Below are 20,025 nucleotides of genomic sequence, written 5' to 3' on the forward strand. Positions count from 1 at the left end.
ATGGCCACCAACCCCATGGCCACCAACCCCATGGCCACCACCAACTCCATGGCCACCACCCCCATAGCCACCATAAGCCCTGTGGCCACCAAGAGGAGCCCCGTGGCCACCAGGTGGGACCTACCAGTCGTGGCAGCAGGAGCTCGAGGCCGTGTCGCAGGGCGTCTCGTAGCCCCCCCACGTCCAGCGCCGCCCCCAGGGCCAGCAGGGCCTCCTGCGAGGTAGCCACGCTAGCCACGGCACCCAGAGTGCTAGCCACGGCACCCAGAGTGCTAGCCACAGCAGCCACAGTGCTAGCCACGGCACGCAGACTGGTAGCCACAGCATCCAGAGTGCTAGACACAGCACCCACAGTGCTAGCCACGGCACCCACAATGCTAGCCATGGCACCCAGAGTGGTAGCCACAGCACCCACAGTGCTAGCCACAGCACACACGGTGCTAGCCACACCAGTAACTCCACTAGCCAAGCCACATGGAGCTCTAGCTGCCCCAGTCTCTGCACCAGCCACACCAACCCAGTGCTAGCCACTTCAACAGGGGCCCTAGCCACAGCACCAGCCGCACTAGCCGTGTTACCCCCAGCACTAGCCACACCAGTCTCTGCACCAGCCACAGCACCCCCAGTGTTAGCCACATCGATTCCTGCACTAGCCCTGGTACCGGCTGCACTAGCCACGTCACCTCCAGTACTAGCCACGTCAATGGGTGCACTAGCCACACTACTCAGAGTGCTAGCCATGCTGATGCCTGTGCTAGCCACGGCACCCCCAGTGTTAGCCACAGCAACAGCTGCACTAGCCACACTAACCCCATGCTAGCCACGGCACCCCCAGTGCTAGCCATGGCAATGACTGCACTAGCCACGTATCCCCAGTGCTAGCCACGCCACCCCCAGCACTAGCCACTGCAATGACTGCACTAGCCATGCACCCCCAGTGCTAGCCACACCACTCCCAGTGCTAGCCACACCACTCCCAGTGCTAGCCACACCATTCCCAGTGCTAGCCACACCACCCCCTGTGCTAGCCACACCACTCCCAGTGCTAGCCACACTACTCCCAGTGCTAGCCACACCACCCCCAGTGCTAGCCACACTACTCCCAGTGCTAGCCACACCATCCCTAGTGCTAGCCACACCACTTCCAGTGCTAGCCACACCACCCCCAGTGCTAGCCACACCACTTCCAGTGCTAGCCACACTACTCCCAGTGCTAGCCACACCACTCCCAGTGCTAGCCACACCACCCCCAGTGCTAGCCACACCATCCCTAGTGCTAGCCACACCACCCCCTGTGCTAGCCACACCACTCCCAGTGCTAGCCACACTACTCCCAGTGCTAGCCACACCACCCCCAGTGCTAGCCACACTACTCCCAGTGCTAGCCACACCATCCCTAGTGCTAGCCACACCACTTCCAGTGCTAGACACAGCACCCCCAGTGCTAGCCACACCACCCCCAGTGCTAGCCACACCACTTCCAGTGCTAGCCACACTACTCCCAGTGCTAGCCACACCACCCCCAGTGCTAGCCACACCATCCCTAGTGCTAGCCACACCACCCCCTGTGCTAGCCACACCACCCCCTGTGCTAGCCACACCACTCCCAGTGCTAGCCACACTACTCCCAGTGCTAGCCACACCACCCCCAGTGCTAGCCACACTACTCCCAGTGCTAGACACACCATCCCTAGTGCTAGCCACACCACTTCCAGTGCTAGCCACACCACCCCCAGTGCTAGCCACACCACTCCCAGTGCTAGCCACACCACTCCCAGTGCTAGCCACACCACCCCCAGTGCTAGCCACACCATCCCTAGTGCTAGCCACATCGCCCACAGCACTGGCCACACCAGTAGGAGACTGGAATAACAGGAGACTGGGAGACTGGGGATACTGGGAAGCCGGGATAGTGGGAGACTCAGGATACTGGGAGACTCGGATAGTGGGGATACTGGGATAGTGGGAGACTGGGATACTGGGAGACTAGAACACTGGGGATACTGGGATAATGGGAGATTGGGGGACCGGGATAATGGGAGACTGAGGGACTGGGATAATGGGGATACTGGGAAACTGGAATAGTGGGAGACTGAGGGACTGGGAGACTGGGATAGCGGGAGACTGGGACAGTAGGAGCTTGGGAAACTGGGATAGTTGGAGATTGGGTACTGAGACACTGGGAAACTGGGATAGTGGGAGACGGGGAGACTGGGGATACTGGGATAGTGGGGGCCTGCAATACTGGGGGTGCTGGGAGATTGGGATACTGGGGGTAGTGGGAGACTGGGATAGTGGGAGATTGGGATAGTGGGATACTGGGGATGATGAGACAGTGGGATAGTGGGTTACTGGGAAACTGGGAGGGTGGCACACTGGGACGCTGGGATACTGGGACAGTGGGGTGCTGGGACACTGGGATGCTGGGACACTGGGATACTGGGACGCTGGGGTGCTGGGATACTGGGGACATTAGGGTGCTGGGATGCTGGGGTGCTGGGACACTGGGATGCTGGGGTGCTGGGATACTGGGACACTGGGATGCTGGAGTGCTGGGACACTGGGATATTGGGGTGCTGGGGCACTGGGACACTGGGACGCTGGGGTGCTGGGACACTGGGATGCTGGGGTGCTGGGATACTGGGGACAATGGGGTGCTGGGATACTGGGACACTGGGGTGCTGGGATACTGGGATGCTGGGGTGCTGGGACACTGGGATATTGGGGTGCTGGGGTGCTGGGACACTGGGACACTGGGGTGCTGGGACACTGGGATGCTGGGGTGCTGGGACACTGGGATATTGGGGTGCTGGGGTGCTGGGACACTGGGACACTGGGGTGCTGGGACACTGGGATGCTGGGGTGCTGGGACACTGGGATATTGGGGTGCTGGGGTGCTGGGACACTGGGACACTGGGGTGCTGGGACACTGGGATGCTGGGGTGCTGGGATACTGGGATGCTGGGGTGCTGGGACACTGGGATACTGGGATACTGGGATACTGGGACACTGGGATACTGGGACACTGGGACACTGGGATGCTGGGATACTGGGATACTGGGATACTGGGGTGCTGGGATACTGGGACACTGGGGTGCTGGGGCACTGGGACACTGGGATGCTGGGGTGCTGGGACACTGGGGACAATGGAGTGCTGGGATACTGGGGTACTGGGATGCTGGGATACTGGGACGCTGGGACGCTGGGACACTGGGACACTGGGACACTGGGATGCTGGGGTGCTGGGATACTGGGATGCTGGGGTGCTGGGACACTGGGATATTGGGGTGCTGGGATACTGGGGACACTGGGGTGCTGGGATACTGGGGACATTAGGGTGCTGGGATACTGGGACACTGGGATGCTGGGGTGCTGGGATACTGGGGACATTGGGGTGCTGGGATACTGGGACACTGGGATGCTGGGGTGCTGGGACACTGGGATATTGGGGTGCTGGGATACTGAGAGACTGGGGTGCTGGGATACTGGGATGCTGGGACACTGGGATACCGGGACACTGGGACACTGGGGTGCTGGGACACTGGGACACTGGGATACTGGGACACTGGGACGCTGGGGTGCTGGGACACTGGGATGCTGGGATGCTGGGGTGCTGGGACACTGGGATGCTGGGGTGCTGGGATACTGGGACACTGGGACGCTGGGATACTGGGACACTGGGACACTGGGATGCTGGGGTACTGGGATGCTGGGATACAGGGATACTGGGGTGCTGGGGTACTGGGACACTGGGCTGCTGGGATACTGGGACACTGGGATACTGGGGTGCTGGGATACTGGGGACTTTGGGGTGCTGGGATACTGGGACACTGGGATGCTGGGGTGCTGGGACACTGGGATGCTGGGGTGCTGGGATACTGGGACACTGGGACGCTGGGATACTGGGACACTGGGACACTGGGATGCTGGGGTACTGGGATGCTGGGATACAGGGATACTGGGGTGCTGGGGTACTGGGACACTGGGCTGCTGGGATACTGGGACACTGGGATACTGGGGTGCTGGGATACTGGGGACTTTGGGGTGCTGGGATACTGGGACACTGGGATGCTGGGGTGCTGGGACACTGGGATATTGGGGTGCTGGGATACTGGGACACTGGGATGCTGGGGTGCTGGGACACTGGGATGCTGGGGTGCTGGGACACTGGGACACTGGGGTGCTGGGATACTGGGACACTGGGATACTGGGACACTGGGACACTGGGACACTGGGATGCTGGGGTGCTGGGACACTGGGACACTGGGATGCTGGGATACTGGGACACTGGGATGCTGGGGTGCTGGGACACTGGGATGCTGGGATACTGGGGACACTGGGGTGCTGGGATACTGGGACACTGGGATGCTGGGGTACTGGGATACTGGGATACTGGGGTGCTGGGATACTGGGATACTGGGACACTGGGATGCTGGGGTACTGGGATACTGGGATACTGGGATACTGGGGTGCTGGGATACTGGGACACTGGGACACTGGGATGCTGGGGTGCTGGGACACTGGGATGCTGGGGTGCTGGGACACTGGGATGCTGGGATACTGGGGACACTGGGGTACTGGGATACTGGGATACTGGGGTGCTGGGATACTGGGACACTGGGACGCTGGGATACTGGGACACTGGGACACTGGGATGCTGGGGTGCTGGGATACTGGGACACTGGTGTGCTGGGATACTGGGACACTGGGACACTGGGATGCTGGGGTGCTGGGACACTGGGATGCTGGGATACTGGGGACACTGGGGTGCTGGGATACTGGGACACTGGGATGCTGGGGTACTGGGATGCTGGGATACTGGGGTGCTGGGATACTGGGGACTTTGGGGTGCTGGGATACTGGGACACTGGGATGCTGGGGTGCTGGGACACTGGGATATTGGGGTGCTGGGATACTGGGACACTGGGATGCTGGGGTGCTGGGATACTGGGACACTGGGACACTGGGACACTGGGATATTGGGGTGCTGGGACATTGGGACACTGGGACGCTGGGGACCCTGGGGACCCTGGTGGCGTCGGTGCGGTGCTGCGGGGGCGCGGGTTGTTTTCCAACAGGGCTGCGGCTCCAGCGGGCGGATCAGACTGGAGACACATGCACTGTAGACAACAGCCCGGCCGGGGCCTCCGCCGGACACTGTCCAGCTGTCCTGACGTCCCTCTGTCCTTCTGCCTCCCAGTCCCTCTGTCCCCTTGTCCTTCTGTCCCCGCATCCCTCTGTCCCCCATCTCTCTGTTCCCCATCCCTCTGTCTCCCTGTCCCTCTGTCCCTCCGTCCTCATGTCCCTCTGTCCCCATCCCTCTGTCCCCCTGTCCCTCTGTCCCCCTGTCCATGTGTCCCTGCTGTCCCTCTGCTCCTCTGTCTTTCTGTCCCTCTGTCCTCCATCCCTCAGTCCCTCTGTCCCTCTGTCCCCCTGTCTCTGTCCCACAGTCCCTTCACGCCCCTGTCCCTCTGTCCCTCTGTCCCTCTGTCTTTCTGTCCTCCTGTCCCTCCGTCCCCTTGTCCCTTTGTCCCCCTGTCCCTCCATCCCTCTGACCCCGCCCCTCATCCCTCTGTCCCTCTGTCCCTCTGTCCCTCTGTCCATGTGTCCCTGCTGTCCCTCTGTCCCTCTGTCCCTCTGTCCCTCCATCCTTTGTCCCCCTGTCCCTCTGTCCCTCTGTCCCCTTTTCCCTACTGTCCCCCTGTCCCTGCTGTCCCCCTGTCCCCTTTTCTCCGCTGTCCCTCTGTCCCTCATCTCCCTCTCCTCCATCCCTCTGTCCCTCTGTCCTTTATCTCCCCTGTCCCCTTTTCCCTGCTGTCTGTGTCCCTCTGTCCCCCTGTCCCCCTGTCCCCTTGTCCTTCTGTCCCCACATCCCCACATCCCCCTGTCTCAATGTCCCCTTGTCCCTGTGTCCCCTGTGTCCCCCTGTCCGTCTGTCCGGGGTGCTGGTGGCGGGGAAGGGCTGCCAGGAGCCCGGGAACGCGGGTCCCAACCCTGAACAAACGGCAACAGCGGCCGGAGCCAAAAAAACCATCGCGGGGGGCGGAGGGGCTGCTGTGGGGAGCTGGGATGGTCACGCTCATCCCACTCATCCCACTCATCCCATTTATCCCACTCATCCTGCTCGTCCCTCTCGTCCCACTCATCCCGTTTATCCCACTCATCCCACTCATCCCACTCATCCAGCTCATCCCGTTCATCCCGTTCATCCCACTCATCCTGTTCCTCCCACTCATCCTGCTCATCACGCCCATCCCAGTTGTCCCCCTCATCCACTTGTCTTGTTCTTCCCACTCATCCCACTTGTCCCACTCATCCCGGTTGTCCTGCTCATCCTGGTTGTCCTGCTCATCCTGATTGTCCCACTCATCCACTTGTCTTGTTCTTCCGCTCATCCCACTTGTCCCACTCATCCCATTCAACCCACTCATCCCATTTATCCTGCTCATCCTGCTCGTCCCTCTCATCCCACTCATCCAGCTCATCCCACTTGTCCCACTCATCCAGCTCATCCCACTTGTCCCACTCATCCAGCTCATCCCTCTCATCTTGTTCATCCCACTCATCCCGTTCATCCCACTCATCCTGCTTGTCCCATTCATCCCCTTGCCTTGCTCTTCCCACTCATCCAACTTGTCCCGCTCATCCCATTCATCCCACTCATCCTGCTCATCTCGCTCATCCCGGTTGTCCCCCTCATCCCATTTGTCCCACTCATCCACTTGTCTTGTTCTTCCTCCCCATCCCACTTGTCCAACTCATCCTGTTCATCCCACTCATTCTGTTCATCCCATGCATCCCGGTTGTCCTCCTTATCCTGGTTGTCCCACTCATCCTGCATGTTCTACTCATCCTGGTTGTCCCACTCTTCCCACTCATCCACTTGTCTTGCTCTTCCCACTCATCCCACTTGTCCCACTCATCCCACTTGTCCAACTCATCCTGTTCTTCCCACTCATCCTGGTTGTCCCACTCATCCTGTTCATCCACTTGCCTTGCTCTTCCCACTCATCCTGTTCATCCCACTCATCCTGGTTGTCCCACTCATCCCACTCATCCTGGTTGTCCTGCTCGTCCTGGTTGTCCCGCTCATCCCAGTTGTCGCTCCACTCCTCATCCTACTGATCCCACAATCCACTTGTCTTGCTCTTCCCACCAATCCAACTTTTCCCACTCGTCTTGCTCTTCTCATTCATCCCTCTTGACCCCTAACCTTGCTCATCCTGGTTGTCCCGCTCATCCCACTCGTCCCGCTCACCCTGTTCATCCCACTCATCCCAGTTATCCCACTCATCCCAGTTGTCCCGCTCCTCCTGTTCATCCCACCCATCCCGCTTGTCCCCCAGGTCCCTCGGGGCCCCTGTTCCCCGCGGGGCGGGCGCTGGGCTCGTGGCCAGGAGCCTCCGCGCAGCCGGAGCCGCCGCGTCCCGAGGTTTTTTTTCCATAAATAGCTCCTGGCTGTGTCCTCGCCCCGCGCCGGGGCCCCTGTCAGCTCTGTTTACTCCTCAGATTTAATGACCCTCCGAGGAGATGACGCCGTGGGGCCCTCACGCCTCGGAGAGATCGGAGACGGCACAGGAACAGCTGCTCCTGCTTCCCGAGAGGGACGGGGAACAGGAGACGCTCCCTCCATCCAGGTCTGAAGACCAGGAGATGCTCCCTCCATCCAGGTCTGAAGACCAGGAGATGCTCCCTCCATCCAGGTCTGAAGACCAGGAGATGCTCCCTCCATCCAGGTCTCCATGGGGACCAGGAGACGCTCCCTCCATCCAGGTCTGAAGACCAGGAGATGCTCCCTCCATCCAGGTCTGAAGACCAGGAGATGCTCCCTCCATCCAGGTCTGAAGACCAGGAGATGCTCCCTCCATCCAGGTCTCCATGGAGACCAGGAGATGCTCCCTCCATCCAGGTCTCCATGGGGACCAGGAGATGCTCCCTCCACCCAGGTCTCCACGGGGACCAGGAGATGCTCCCTCCATCCAGGTCTCCATGGGGACCAGGAGATGCTCCCTCCATCCAGGTCTCCATGGGGACCAGGAGATGCTCCCTCCATCCAGGTCTGAAGACCAGGAGATGCTCCCTCCATCCAGGTCTCCATGGGGACCAGGAGATGCTCCCTCCATCCAGGTCTCCATGGGGACCAGGAGATGCTCCCTCCATCCATCCAGCCACGCAGAGTGCTAGCCACACCACCCAGAGTGCTAGCCACACCACTCCAGGGTGAGCCACACCGCCCCAGGGGCTAGCCACACCACCCACACTGCTAGCCACGGCACCCAGAGTGCTAGCCACATCACCTCAGGGTGAGCCACACCACCCCGGGGGGCTAGCCACACTGCCCCGGGGGCTAGCCACAGCAGCCTGGGCGCTAGCCACAGCACCCTGGGGGCTAGCCATGGCAGTCCCTGTGCTAGCCATACCAATAACTCCACTAGCCAAGCCACACAGAGCTCTAACCCCCCCAATCCCTACACCAGCCACACCAGTCCCAGCACTAGCCACATCGATGCCTGCGCTAGCCACACCAATCCCAGCACTAGCCACATCGATGCCTGCGCTAGCCACACCAATCCCAGCACTAGCCACATCGATGCCTGCGCTAGCCACACCAATCCCAGCGCTAGCCACATCGATGCCTGCGCTAGCCACACCAATCCCAGCGCTAGCCACATCGATGCCTGCGCTAGCCACACCAGTCCCAGCGCTAGCCACATCGATGCCTGCGCTAGCCACACCAGTCCCAGCGCTAGCCACATCGATGCCTGCGCTAGCCACACCAGTCCCAGCGCTAGCCACATCGATGCCTGCGCTAGCCACACCAATCCCAGCGCTAGCCACATCGATGCCTGCGCTAGCCACACCAATCCCAGCGCTAGCCACATCGATGCCTGCGCTAGCCACACCAGTCCCAGCGCTAGCCACATCGATGCCTGCGCTAGCCACACCAGTCCCAGCGCTAGCCACATCGATGCCTGCGCTAGCCACACCAGTCCCAGCGCTAGCCACATCGATGCCTGCGCTAGCCACACCAATCCCAGCGCTAGCCACATCGATGCCTGCGCTAGCCACACCAATCCCAGCGCTAGCCACATCGATGCCTGCGCTAGCCACACCAGTCCCAGCGCTAGCCACATCGATGCCTGCGCTAGCCACACCAATCCCAGCGCTAGCCACATCGATGCCTGCGCTAGCCACACCAGTCCCAGCGTGACCCACTTGAACAGGGGCACTAGCCACAGCACCGGCCGCACTAGCCGTGTCCCCCCCAGCACTAGCCACACCACCCCCAGTGCCAGCCCCAGCCCCAGCTGCACTAGCCACAGCAGTCCCAGCGCTAGCCACATCCATGCCTGCACTAGCCCCAGAAGCTGATGGTTCCATGATCTCTGAGGTCCCTTCAACTCAGCCCAGTCCAGGATTCCAGGATTTCCTCCTTCTTTCCCCACTGGAGAGGGTGGGGGGACCCGAGGTGGGGAAACTGAGGCACGAGACCCCAGACTGGGGAAACTGAGGCATGGGAGGGAGGCAGAGATACCTGGAAGCTGGAATATTCAGCTCTGAGAGGGATGGAGGGACCCGAGATGGGGAAACTGAGGCACAAGAGCCCCAATTGGGGAAACTGGGGCATGGGAACCCAAAGTGGGGAAACTGAGGCACGAAAAGGAGGCAGAGATACCTGGAACCTGGGAGCATCTGGATCTGAGAGGGATGGAGGGACCCAAAATAGGGAAACTGAGGCACGTGAGGGAGGCAGAGATACTAGGAACCTGGAGTATCCGGCTCTGCGAGGGATGGAGGGACCCGAATGGGGAAACTGAGGCACGAGAACCCCAAAGTGGGGAAACTGAGGCACAGGAGGGAGGCAGAGATGCCTGGAACCCAAGAGCATCCAGCTCTGAGAGGGATGGAGGGACCCGAGACGGGGAAACTGAGGCACGGGAGCCCCAAGCTGGGGAAACTGAGGCACGAGACCCCCCAGACTGGGGAAACTGAGGCACAGAATGGAGGCAGAGATACCTGGAACCTGGAGCATCTGGCTCTGAGAGGGATGGAGGGACCCAAAATAGGGAAACTGAGGCACAAGAGCCCCACACTGGAGAAACTGGGGCATGGGAACCCAAAGTGGGGAAACTGAGGCACGAAAAGGAGGCAGAGATACATGGAACCTGGGAGCATCTGGATCTGAGAGGGATGGAGGGACCTGAAATAGGGAAACTGAGGCACGGGAGGGAGGCAGAGATACTAGGAACCTGGAGTATCCGGCTCTGCGAGGGATGGAGGGACCCGAATGGGGAAACTGAGGCACGAGAACCCCAAAGTGGGGAAACTGAGGCACAGGAGGGAGGCAGAGATACCTGGGACCTGGAATGTCCGGCTCTGAGAGGGATGGAGGAGCTCGAGATTGGGAAACTGAGGCACGAGACCCCTGACTGGGGAAACTGAGGCACAAGAACCCCAGAGTGGGGAAACTGAGGCAGAGAAAGAAGACAGAGATACCTGGAAGCTGGAATATCCGGCTCTGAGAGGGATGGAGGGACCCGAGATTGGAAGGGAAACTGAGGCACGAGACCCCTGACTGGGGAAACTGAGGCACGAGAGCCCCAATTGGGGAAACTGGGGCATGGGAACCCAAAGTGGGGAAACTGAGGCACGAAAAGGAGGCAGAGATACCTGGAACCTGGGAGCATCTGGCTCTGAGAGGGATGGAGGGACCTGAAATAGGGAAACTGAGGCACGGGAGCCCCCAGACCGGGGAAACTGAGGCACGGGAGGGAGGCAGAGATACCTGGAACCTGGGAGCATCTGGATCTGAGAGGGATGGAGGGACCTGAATTAGGGAAACTGAGGCACGGGACCCCTCAGACTGGGGAAACTGAGGCACGGGAGCCCGGACTGGGGAAACTGAGGCACGGGAGGGAGGCAGAGATACCTGGAACCTGGGAGCATCTGGTTCTGAGAGGGATGGAGGGACCTGAGATGGGGAAACTGAGGCACGGGACCCCCCTGACTGGGGAAACTGAGGCACAGGAGCCCCAGACTGGGGAAACTGAGGCAGAGAAAGAAGCCAGAGATACCTGGAAGCTGGAATATCCGTCTCTGAGAGGGATGGAGGGACCCGAGATGGGGAAACTGAGGCACAAGACCCCCCTGACTGGGGAAACTGAGGCACGGGAGCCCCAAAGTGGGGAAACTGAGGCACGGGAGGGAGGCAGAGATACCTGGAAGCTGGAGTATCCGTCTCTGAGAGGGATGGAGGGACCCGAGATTGAAGGGGAAACTGAGGCACGAGAGCCCTGACTGGGGAAACTGAGGCTCGGGAGCCCCAGTTGGGGAAACTGAGGCACGGGAGCGCGTGCAGCAGGGCCCTTGTCCCTCACCGCGGGGCTGAGGAACCTCCAGGAGATGCGTCACCTCCCACCTCCGTGTCCTCCCGGCCCTGGCGGCGCCCGGGAGCGCGAGGGAAATGATCCCAATTAATTCCCGCGGCGGATTGAGCTCGTTAGCGGCCGGGAGAGCGATGGGCCGCGCGATGGACGGGGACGTCGCTCCGTCTGGACAACTTCACCGAGGGCCCCAAATCCAATTAAAAGCCGCTGAGATGCTGCGGACGCGGCTCCCGACGCCCACGGGAACCTCAACCCCCCGCGTCCCACGGGAACGGCCCACCCGGAGCACACGGGGCCTGGAAACACGAGGCTGGAGGAGACCTTGGAGATGATCCAGGCCCAGCAGAGCGGGAGAAAACATCTCCAAGGACCTCATCTCCCCATCTCTTGAGCCTCCCCTGGATGGAGATCCACCATGGAACCATCTCCGAGGTCCTCATCGCCTCATCTCTTGAACCTCTCCAGGATGGAGATTCCACCACGGAACCATCTCTTGAACCACTCTAGGGTTGGAGACTCCACCACGGATCCACCTCCAAGCTCCTCATCTCCCCATCTCTTGAACCTCTCCGGGATGGAGATTCCACCACGGAACCATCTCCGAGCTCCTCATCTCCCTGGCTTTGAACCCCTCCAGGATGGATATTCCACCATGGAACCATCTCTTGAACCTCTCCAGGATGGAGATTCCACCACGGAACCATCTCTTGAACCACTCTAGGGTTGGAGACTCCACCACGGATCCATCTCCAAGCTCCTCATCTCCCCATCTCTTGAACCTCTCCGGGATGGAGACTCCACCACGGATCCACCTCCAAGCTCCTCATCTCCCCATCTCTTGAACCTCTCCGGGATGGAGATTCCACCATGGATCCATCTCCAAGCTCCTCATCTCCCCATCTCTTGAACCTCTCCGGGATGGAGATTCCACCACGGAACCATCTCCGAGCTCCTCATCTCCCTGGCTTTGAACCCCTCCAGGATGGAGATTCCACCACGGAACCATCTCTTGAACCACTCTAGGGTTGGAGACTCCACCATGGAACCATCTCCAAGCTACTCATCTCCCCATCTCTTGAACCTCTCCGGGATGGAGACTCCACCATGGAACCATCTCCGAGCTCCTCATCTCCCTGGCTTTGAACCACAGAGGAGGGAAACTGAGGCACGAGGAGGGGAAACTGAGGCACGAGGGGGGAAACTGAGGCACGAGGGGGGGAAACTGAGGCAGGAGGGGGGGAAACTGAGGCACGAGGAGGGGAAACTGAGGCACGAGGGGGGGAAACTGAGGCACGAGGGGGGGAACTGAGGCACGAGGCGGGGAAACTGAGGCACGAGGAGGGGAAACTGAGGCAGGAGGAGGGAAACTGAGGCACGAGGGGGGAAACTGAGGCACGAGGGGGGGAAACTGAGGCAGGAGGGGGGGAAACTGAGGCAGGAGGAGGGGAAACTGAGGCACGAGGGGGGGAAACTGAGGCACGAGGGGGGGAACTGAGGCACGAGGGGGGGAAACTGAGGCACGAGGGGGGGAAACTGAGGAACGAGGGGGGAAACTGAGGCACGAGGGGGGGAAACTGAGGCACGAGGGGGGGAAACTGAGGAACGAGGGGGGAAACTGAGGCACGAGGGGGGGAAACTGAGGCACGAGGGGGGGAAACTGAGGAACGAGGGGGGGAAACTGAGGAACGAGGGGGGGAAACTGAGGCACGAGGAGGGGAAACTGAGGCACGAGGGGGGAAACTGAGGCACGAGGGGGGGACACTGAGGCAGGAGGAGGGGAAACTGAGGCACGAGGGGGGGAAACTGAGGCAGGAGGGGGGGAAACTGAGGCAGGAGGAGGGGAAACTGAGGCACGAGGGGGGGAAACTGAGGCACGAGGGGGGGAAACTGAGGCAGGAGGGGGGAAACTGAGGAACGAGGGGGGAAACTGAGGCACGAGGAGGGAAACTGAGGCACGAGGGGGGGAAACTGAGGCACGAGGGGGGGAAACTGAGGCACGAGGAGGGGAAACTGAGGCACGAGGGGGGAAACTGAGGCACAGGGGGGGAAACTGAGGCACGAGGAGGGGAAACTGAGGCACGAGGGGGGAAACTGAGGCAGGAGGGGGGGAAACTGAGGCAGGAGGGGGGGAAACTGAGGCAGGAGGAGGGGAAACTGAGGCACGAGGGGGGAAACTGAGGCACGAGGGGGGGAAACTGAGGCAGGAGGGGGGGAAACTGAGGCAGGAGGAGGGGAAACTGAGGCACGAGGAGGAGAAACTGAGGCACGAGGGGGGGAAACTGAGGAACGAGGGGGGGAAACTGAGGCACGAGGAGGGGAAACTGAGGCACGAGGGGGGAAACTGAGGCACGAGGGGGGGAAACTGAGGAACGAGGGGGGAAACTGAGGCAGGAGGAGGGGAAACTGAGGCACGAGGAGGGAAACTGAGGCACGAGGGGGGAAACTGAGGCACGAGGGGGGGAAACTGAGGCAGGAGGAGGGGAAACTGAGGCACGAGGGGGGGAAACTGAGGCACGAGGGGGGGAAACTGAGGAACGAGGGGGGAAACTGAGGCACGAGGGGGGAAACTGAGGCACGAGGGGGGAAACTGAGGAACGAGGGGGGAAACTGAGGCACGAGGGGGGAAACTGAGGCACGAGGGGGGAAACTGAGGAACGAGGGGGGAAACTGAGGCACGAGGAGGGAAACTGAGGAACGAGGGGGGAAACTGAGGCACGAGGAGGGAAACTGAGGCACGAGGGGGGAAACTGAGGCACGAGGGGGGAAACTGAGGAACGAGGGGGGAAACTGAGGCACGAGGGGGGAAACTGAGGCACGAGGGTGGGAAACGGAGGCACGAGGGGGGAAACTGAGGCAGGAGGAGGGGAAACTGAGGCACGAGGGGGGGAAACTGAGGCAGGAGGAGGGGAAACTGAGGCAGGAGGGGGGGAAACTGAGGCAGGAGGAGGGGAAACTGAGGCACGAGGGGGGGAAACTGAGGCAGGAGGGGGGGAAACTGAGGCACGAGGGGGGGAAACTGAGGCACGAGGGGGGGAAACTGAGGCACGGGGCAGGGTGACCCTCTCTGCAGGCCCCGAGGCAGCTTTGCCGCGCGGGACGGACGGACGGACGGACGGAAGGCGTCCATCACCTCCCCCGCAGCGCCAGGTCCCTCGTTATCTCCCGGTAATCGAATGAGGCCGCAGGAACCCGCGGTAGCTCCTTAATTACCTCCATCTTTCAGACGAGGCTAACGAGCTCGGGTCTCCCCGCGGTCGTTAGGGATGAAGACGGATGAGGAGCCGGGAGCTCCGGGAGCTGGAACGGAGCCACCTCGGAGTCCAGGGACGGAGGGAACTGAAGTTATGGGAGCAACCACCTCAAAGGGCACGACAGGAGATCCTGCCTCAGTTTCCCCACCCGGATGGGGTTGGACCTCAGAGATCAGGGAATTATGGAATGGGTTGGGGTGGAAGGACCTCAAAGATCGTGGAATCATGGGATGGGTTGAGAGGGACCTTAAAGATCATGGAATCGTGGGATGGGTTGGGATGGAGGGACCTCAACGATCATGGAATCAGGGAATGGGTTGGGTTGGAAGGGACCTCAAAGGTCATGGAATCATGGAGTGCGTTGGGGTGGAAGGGACCTCAAAGGTCATGGAATCATGGAATGGGTTGGGTTGGAGGGACCTCAAAGGTCATGGAATCAGGGAATGGGTTGGGTTGGAAGGGACCTCAAAGATCATGGAATCATGGGATGGGTTGGGTTGGAAGGGACCTCCAAGATCATGGAATCATGGAATGGGTTGGGATGGAGGGACCTCAAAGATCATGGAATCATAGGATGGGTTGGGATGGAGGGACCTCAAAGATCATGGAATCATAGGATGGGTTGGGATGGAGGGACCTCAAGGATCAAGGAATCATGGAATGGGTTGGGTTGGAAGGGACCTCCAAGGTCATGGAATCATGGAGTGCGTTGGGATGGAAGGACCTCCTGGAGAAGAGCTTCCATGGAGACATTTTCCCTCCTGGAAGCCGCTCCCAGGTCTCCCTGGAGCCTTCTCTTCTCCAGGATGAACAACCCCAACCCTCCAGCCTGGCCTCCAGGAGGTTCTCCAGCCCTGGGATCATCTCCGTGGGCTCCTCCGGCCTCGCTCCAGCAGCTCCAGGTCCCTCCCGCGCTCAGGATTCCATAATTTCTCTCGGAATTCCAGGTGGGGCCCCGGCAGGGAGGGGACGAGGAGAGGAACCTCCTCCCCTCGCTGGGTCTGGCCTCGAACCACGAGCAGGAGGAGCAGGAGACGGGATCAAGGTCCCTTCCTGTTGATGTTCCTCACGCTCCTCAAGGATTTCCCGTCCCCGGGAACATCGCGGCCTCCGGGCTAACGAGGCGGAGGTTAATTACGGTTAATTAGCAACTAACCCGGGACGGGAAGGAAGCGGGGATGGAGGAAACTGAGGCACCTGGGGAAACTGAGGCACGAGGGGGGGAAACTGAGGCATGAGGGGGGAAACTGAGGCACGAGGGGGGGAAACTGAGGGACGAGGGGGGAAACTGAGGCACGAGGGGGGGAAATTGAGGCACGAGGGGGGGGAAACTGAGGCACGAGGGGGGGAAACTGAGGCACGAGGAGGGGAAACTGAGGCACGAGGGGGGGAAACTGAGGCACGAGGGGGGGAAACTGAGGAACGAGGGGGGGAAACTGAGGGACGAGGAGGGGAAACTGAGGGACGAGGGGGGGAAACTGAGGCACGAGGGGGGGAAACTGAGGGACGAGGGGGGGAAACTGAGGCACGAGGGGGGGAAACTGAGGAACGAGGGGGGGAAACTGAGGCACAAAGGGGGGAAACTGAGGCACGAGGGGGGAAACTGAGGAACGAGGAGGGGAAACTGATGCACAAGGAGGGGAAACTGAGGCACGAGGAGGGGAAACTGAGGAACGAGGAGGGAAACTGAGGCACAAGGGGGGGAAACTGAGGCACGAGGGGGGGAAACTGAGGCACGAGGGGGGAAACTGAGGAACGAGGAGGAGAAACTGAGGCACGAGGAGGGAAACTGAGGCACGAGGGGGGAAACTGAGGCACGAGGGGGGGAAACTGAGGCACGAGGGGGGAAACTGAGGCACGAGGAGGGAAACTGAGGCACGAGGGGGGAAACTGAGGCAGGAGGAGGGGAAACTGAGGAACGAGGGGGGGAAACTGAGGCACGAGGAGGGAAACTGAGGGACGAGGGGGGGAAACTGAGGCACGAGGGGGGAAACTGAGGCACAAAGGGGGGAAACTGAGGCACGAGGAGGGGAAACTGAGGCACGAGGGGGGAAACTGAGGCACGAGGGGGGGAAACTGAGGGACGAGGAGGGGAAACTGAGGGACGAGGGGGGGAAACTGAGGCACGAGGGGGGAAACTGAGGCACAAAGGGGGGAAACTGAGGCACGAGGGGGGAAACTGAGGAACGAGGAGGGGAAACTGAGGGACGAGGAGGGGAAACTGAGGCACGAGGGGGGAAACTGAGGCACGAGGGGGGAAACTGAGGCACGAGGGGGGGAAACTGAGGGACGAGGAGGGGAAACTGAGGGACGAGGGGGGGAAACTGAGGCACGAGGGGGGGAAACTGAGGGACGAGGGGGGGAAACTGAGGCACGAGGGGGGGAAACTGAGGAACGAGGGGGGGAAACTGAGGCACAAAGGGGGGAAACTGAGGCACGAGGGGGGAAACTGAGGAACGAGGAGGGGAAACTGATGCACAAGGAGGGGAAACTGAGGCACGAGGGGGGGAAACTGAGGCACGAGGGGGGAAACTGAGGCACGAGGAGGGGAAACTGAGGCACGAGGGGGGGAAACTGAGGCACGAGGGGGGAAACTGAGGAACGAGGAGGAGAAACTGAGGCACGAGGAGGGAAACTGAGGCACGAGGGGGGAAACTGAGGCACGAGGAGGGGAAACTGAGGAACGAGGAGGGGAAACTGAGGAACGAGGAGGGAAACTGAGGCACGAGGGGGGGAAACTGAGGCACGAGGAGGGGAAACTGAGGAACGAGGAGGGAAACTGAGGCACGAGGGGGGAAACTGAGGCAGGAGGAGGGGAAACTGAGGCACGAGGGGGGGAAACTGAGGCAGGAGGGGGGGAAACTGAGGCACGAGGGGGGAAACTGAGGCACAAAGGGGGGAAACTGAGGCACGAGGAGGGGAAACTGAGGCACGAGGGGGGAAACTGAGGCACGAGGAGGGGAAACTGAGGCACGAGGGGGGAAACTGAGGCACGAGGGGGGGAAACTGAGGCACAAAGGGGGGAACTGAGGCACGAGGAGGGGAAACTGAGGCACAAGGAGGGAAACTGAGGCACGAGGGGGGGAAACTGAGGCACGAGGGGGGGAAACTGAGGCATGAGGGGGGGAAATTGAGGCACGAGGAAGGGAAACTGAGGCAGGAGGGGGGGAAACTGAGGCAGGAGGGGGGGAAACTGAGGCACGAGGGGGGAAACTGAGGCACGAGGGGGGGGAAACTGAGGCAGGAGGGGGGAAACTGAGGCACGAGGGGGGAAACTGAGGCACGAGGGGGGGAAACTGAGGCACGAGGGGGGAAACTGAGGAACGAGGGGGGAAACTGAGGCACGAGGGGGGGAAACTGAGGCACGAGGAGGGAAACTGAGGCACAAATAGCCCTGTGTGAGGGGAATCTGAGGCACAAAGGGCCTCTCACAAGGGGAAACTGAGGCACGAGTTGCCCCACGCGAAGGGAAACTGAGACACGAGCGGCACCACCTGAGGGGAAACTGAGGCACGAGGGGAAACTGAGGCACAAGGGGGGAAACTGAGGCACGAAGTGACCCCATATGAGGGGAAACTGAGGCACGAACGGCTCCGCCTGAGGGGAAACTGAGGCACGAGTCCCCCCACCCCCCGCTGCACCCCAAACACAAGAGGACCCCCAGACTCAGGGCTCCCCTAAACGCACGGGACACGTATTCCCAGCCCCCCCCCCCCCCAAGACCATCGCACCCCAAAACCTCCGCACCCGGGGCCCCCCCAACCCCTTAGACCCACCCCCACCCCCCTCCCGAGTTGGGGGTCCCGGTGTGGGGCAGGGGGTGGGGGTCAGGGTTTTGGGGTCCCAGGTTGGGGGTCAGGGGGGTTTTGGGGTCCCAGTTGGGGTTTTGGGGTCCCAGGTCTGGATTTCAGAGGGTTTGGGGTCCCGGTTGTGGTTTTGGGGGGGGGGGTTGGGGTCCTGGGTCGGGGTTTTGGGGTCCTGAATCTGGGTTTTGGGGTCCCGGGTCGGGGGTTCGGGGGGGTTTGGGGTCCCAGTTGGGGTTTTAGGGTCTCGGGTCTGGATTTTGGGGGCTCGGGGTCCCAGTCGGGGTTTTGGGGTCCCAAGTTGGGGGGTTCAGGGGGTTTGGGGTCCCTGGTTGGGGTTTTGGGGTCCCAGGTCTGGATTTTGGGGGGTTTGGGGTCCCGGTTGTGGTTTTTGGGGGGTTGGGGTCCCGGGTCGGGGTTTTGGGGTCCCAAGTTGGGGGATTCAGGGGGTTTGGGGTCCCGGTTGGGGTTTTGGGGTCCCAGGTCTGGATTTTGGAGGGCTTAGGGTCCCCGTGGGGTTTTTTTGGGGGGTTTGGGGTCCCGGGTCGGGGTTTTGGGGTCCCACGTTGGGTTTTTAGGGTCCCACGTTGGGGTTTGGGAGTTTGGGGTCCTAGTTGGGGTTTTGGGGTCCCAGGTTGAGGGTCTCGGGTTGGGGTTTTGGGGGGTTTGGGGTCCCAGTCAAGGTTTTGGGGTCCCAGGTTGGGGCTTGGGGGGGTTGAGGTCCCAGGAAGAGGTTTTGGGGTCCCGGCTGGGGTTTTGGGGTCCTGTTTGGGGGTTTGGGGTCCCGTTTAGGGGGGGGTTGGGGTGGGTTTGGGGGTTTTGGGGTCCCAGTTTTGGGTTTCTGGGGCGGGTTTGGGTTTTTTGAGGGGGTTTGGGGTCGGTTTTGGGGTTTGGGGTCCCGTTTCTGGGGTTCGGGGGTGGGTTTAGGGGGTTCAGGGTCCCGTTTCTGGGGTTCAGGGTCGGGTTTTGGGGTTCTGGGGTCCCGTTTCTGGGGTTCGGGGGTGGGTTTTGGGGTTCTGGGGTCCCGTTTCTGTGGTTCAGGGGCGGGTTTAGGGGTTTCAGGGTCTCATTTCTGGGGTTCGGGGGCGGGTTTTGGGGTTTCAGGGTCCCGTTTCTGGGGTTCGGGGGCGGGTTTAGGGGTTTCAGGGTCCCGTTTCTGGGGTTCGGGGGTGGGTTTAGGGGTTCTGGGTCCCGTTTCTGGGGTCCCGGGGCAGGTTTTGGGGGTCTGGGATCCTGTTTATGGGGTTCAAGGGCGAGTTTAGGGGTTTCAGGGTCCCGTTTCTGGGGTTCGAGGGCGAGTTTAGGGGTTCTGGGGTCCCATTTCTGGGGTTCGGGGGCGGGTTTGGGGGTTCTGGGGTCCCGTTTCTGGGCTTCGGGGGTGGGTTTAGGGGTTTCAGGGTCCCGTTTCTGGGGTTCGAGGGCGAGTTTAGGGGTTTCAGGGTCCCGTTTCTGGGGTTCGGGGGCAGGTTTTGGGGGTCTGGGGTCCCATTTCTGGGGTTCGAGGACGGGTTTAGGGGTTTCAGGGTCCCGTTTCTGGGGTTCGGGGGCGGGTTTAGGGGTTTCAGGGTCCCGTTTCTGGGGTTC

At 61.2% G+C, this 20,025-nt stretch overlaps 2 protein-coding genes across 6 annotated transcripts in view; both read right to left on the reverse strand.

Moving 5' to 3' along the window:
• PDE2A (phosphodiesterase 2A) overlaps positions 1-20,025 on the reverse strand; it is a 71,042-nt gene that overhangs the window by 18,210 nt on the left and 32,807 nt on the right. For 2 of the 3 annotated variants that reach the window (XR_011339524.1, XM_069881679.1), the window contains exon 3: positions 125-214. Coding sequence is in view for 2 of the 3 variants with exons in the window: in XM_069881679.1 (XP_069737780.1) it covers positions 125-214 (90 nt within the window). In the remaining variant the exon portion in view is untranslated. Of the gene's footprint in view, positions 1-124; positions 215-14,597; positions 14,619-20,025 lie in introns of those variants that run through there. The other variant, XM_069881680.1, reaches the window with a different exon arrangement.
• On the reverse strand, positions 9,323-12,581 carry LOC138734126 (proline and serine-rich protein 1-like). 3 transcript variants are annotated; one of them, XM_069881701.1, is made up of 2 exons: positions 12,361-12,581; positions 9,323-12,296 (listed from the first exon to the last, which is right to left on the reverse strand). In XM_069881701.1, the coding sequence occupies exon 2, from the start codon at positions 10,686-10,688 to the stop codon at positions 9,552-9,554; it is 1,137 nt and encodes a 378-aa protein (XP_069737802.1). In that variant the 5' UTR covers positions 10,689-12,296; positions 12,361-12,581; the 3' UTR covers positions 9,323-9,551. The 3 variants fall into 3 exon arrangements, with proteins under 3 accessions (XP_069737802.1, XP_069737804.1, XP_069737803.1); XM_069881703.1 differs by having other exon boundaries at positions 9,323-9,980; positions 10,095-12,581; XM_069881702.1 differs by lacking the exon at positions 12,361-12,581 and having other exon boundaries at positions 9,323-12,058; positions 12,101-12,122.

This window comes from Phaenicophaeus curvirostris, unplaced genomic scaffold (assembly GCF_032191515.1).
Source record: "Phaenicophaeus curvirostris isolate KB17595 unplaced genomic scaffold, BPBGC_Pcur_1.0 scaffold_59, whole genome shotgun sequence".
NCBI classification, from domain to species: Eukaryota; Metazoa; Chordata; class Aves; order Cuculiformes; family Cuculidae; genus Phaenicophaeus; species Phaenicophaeus curvirostris.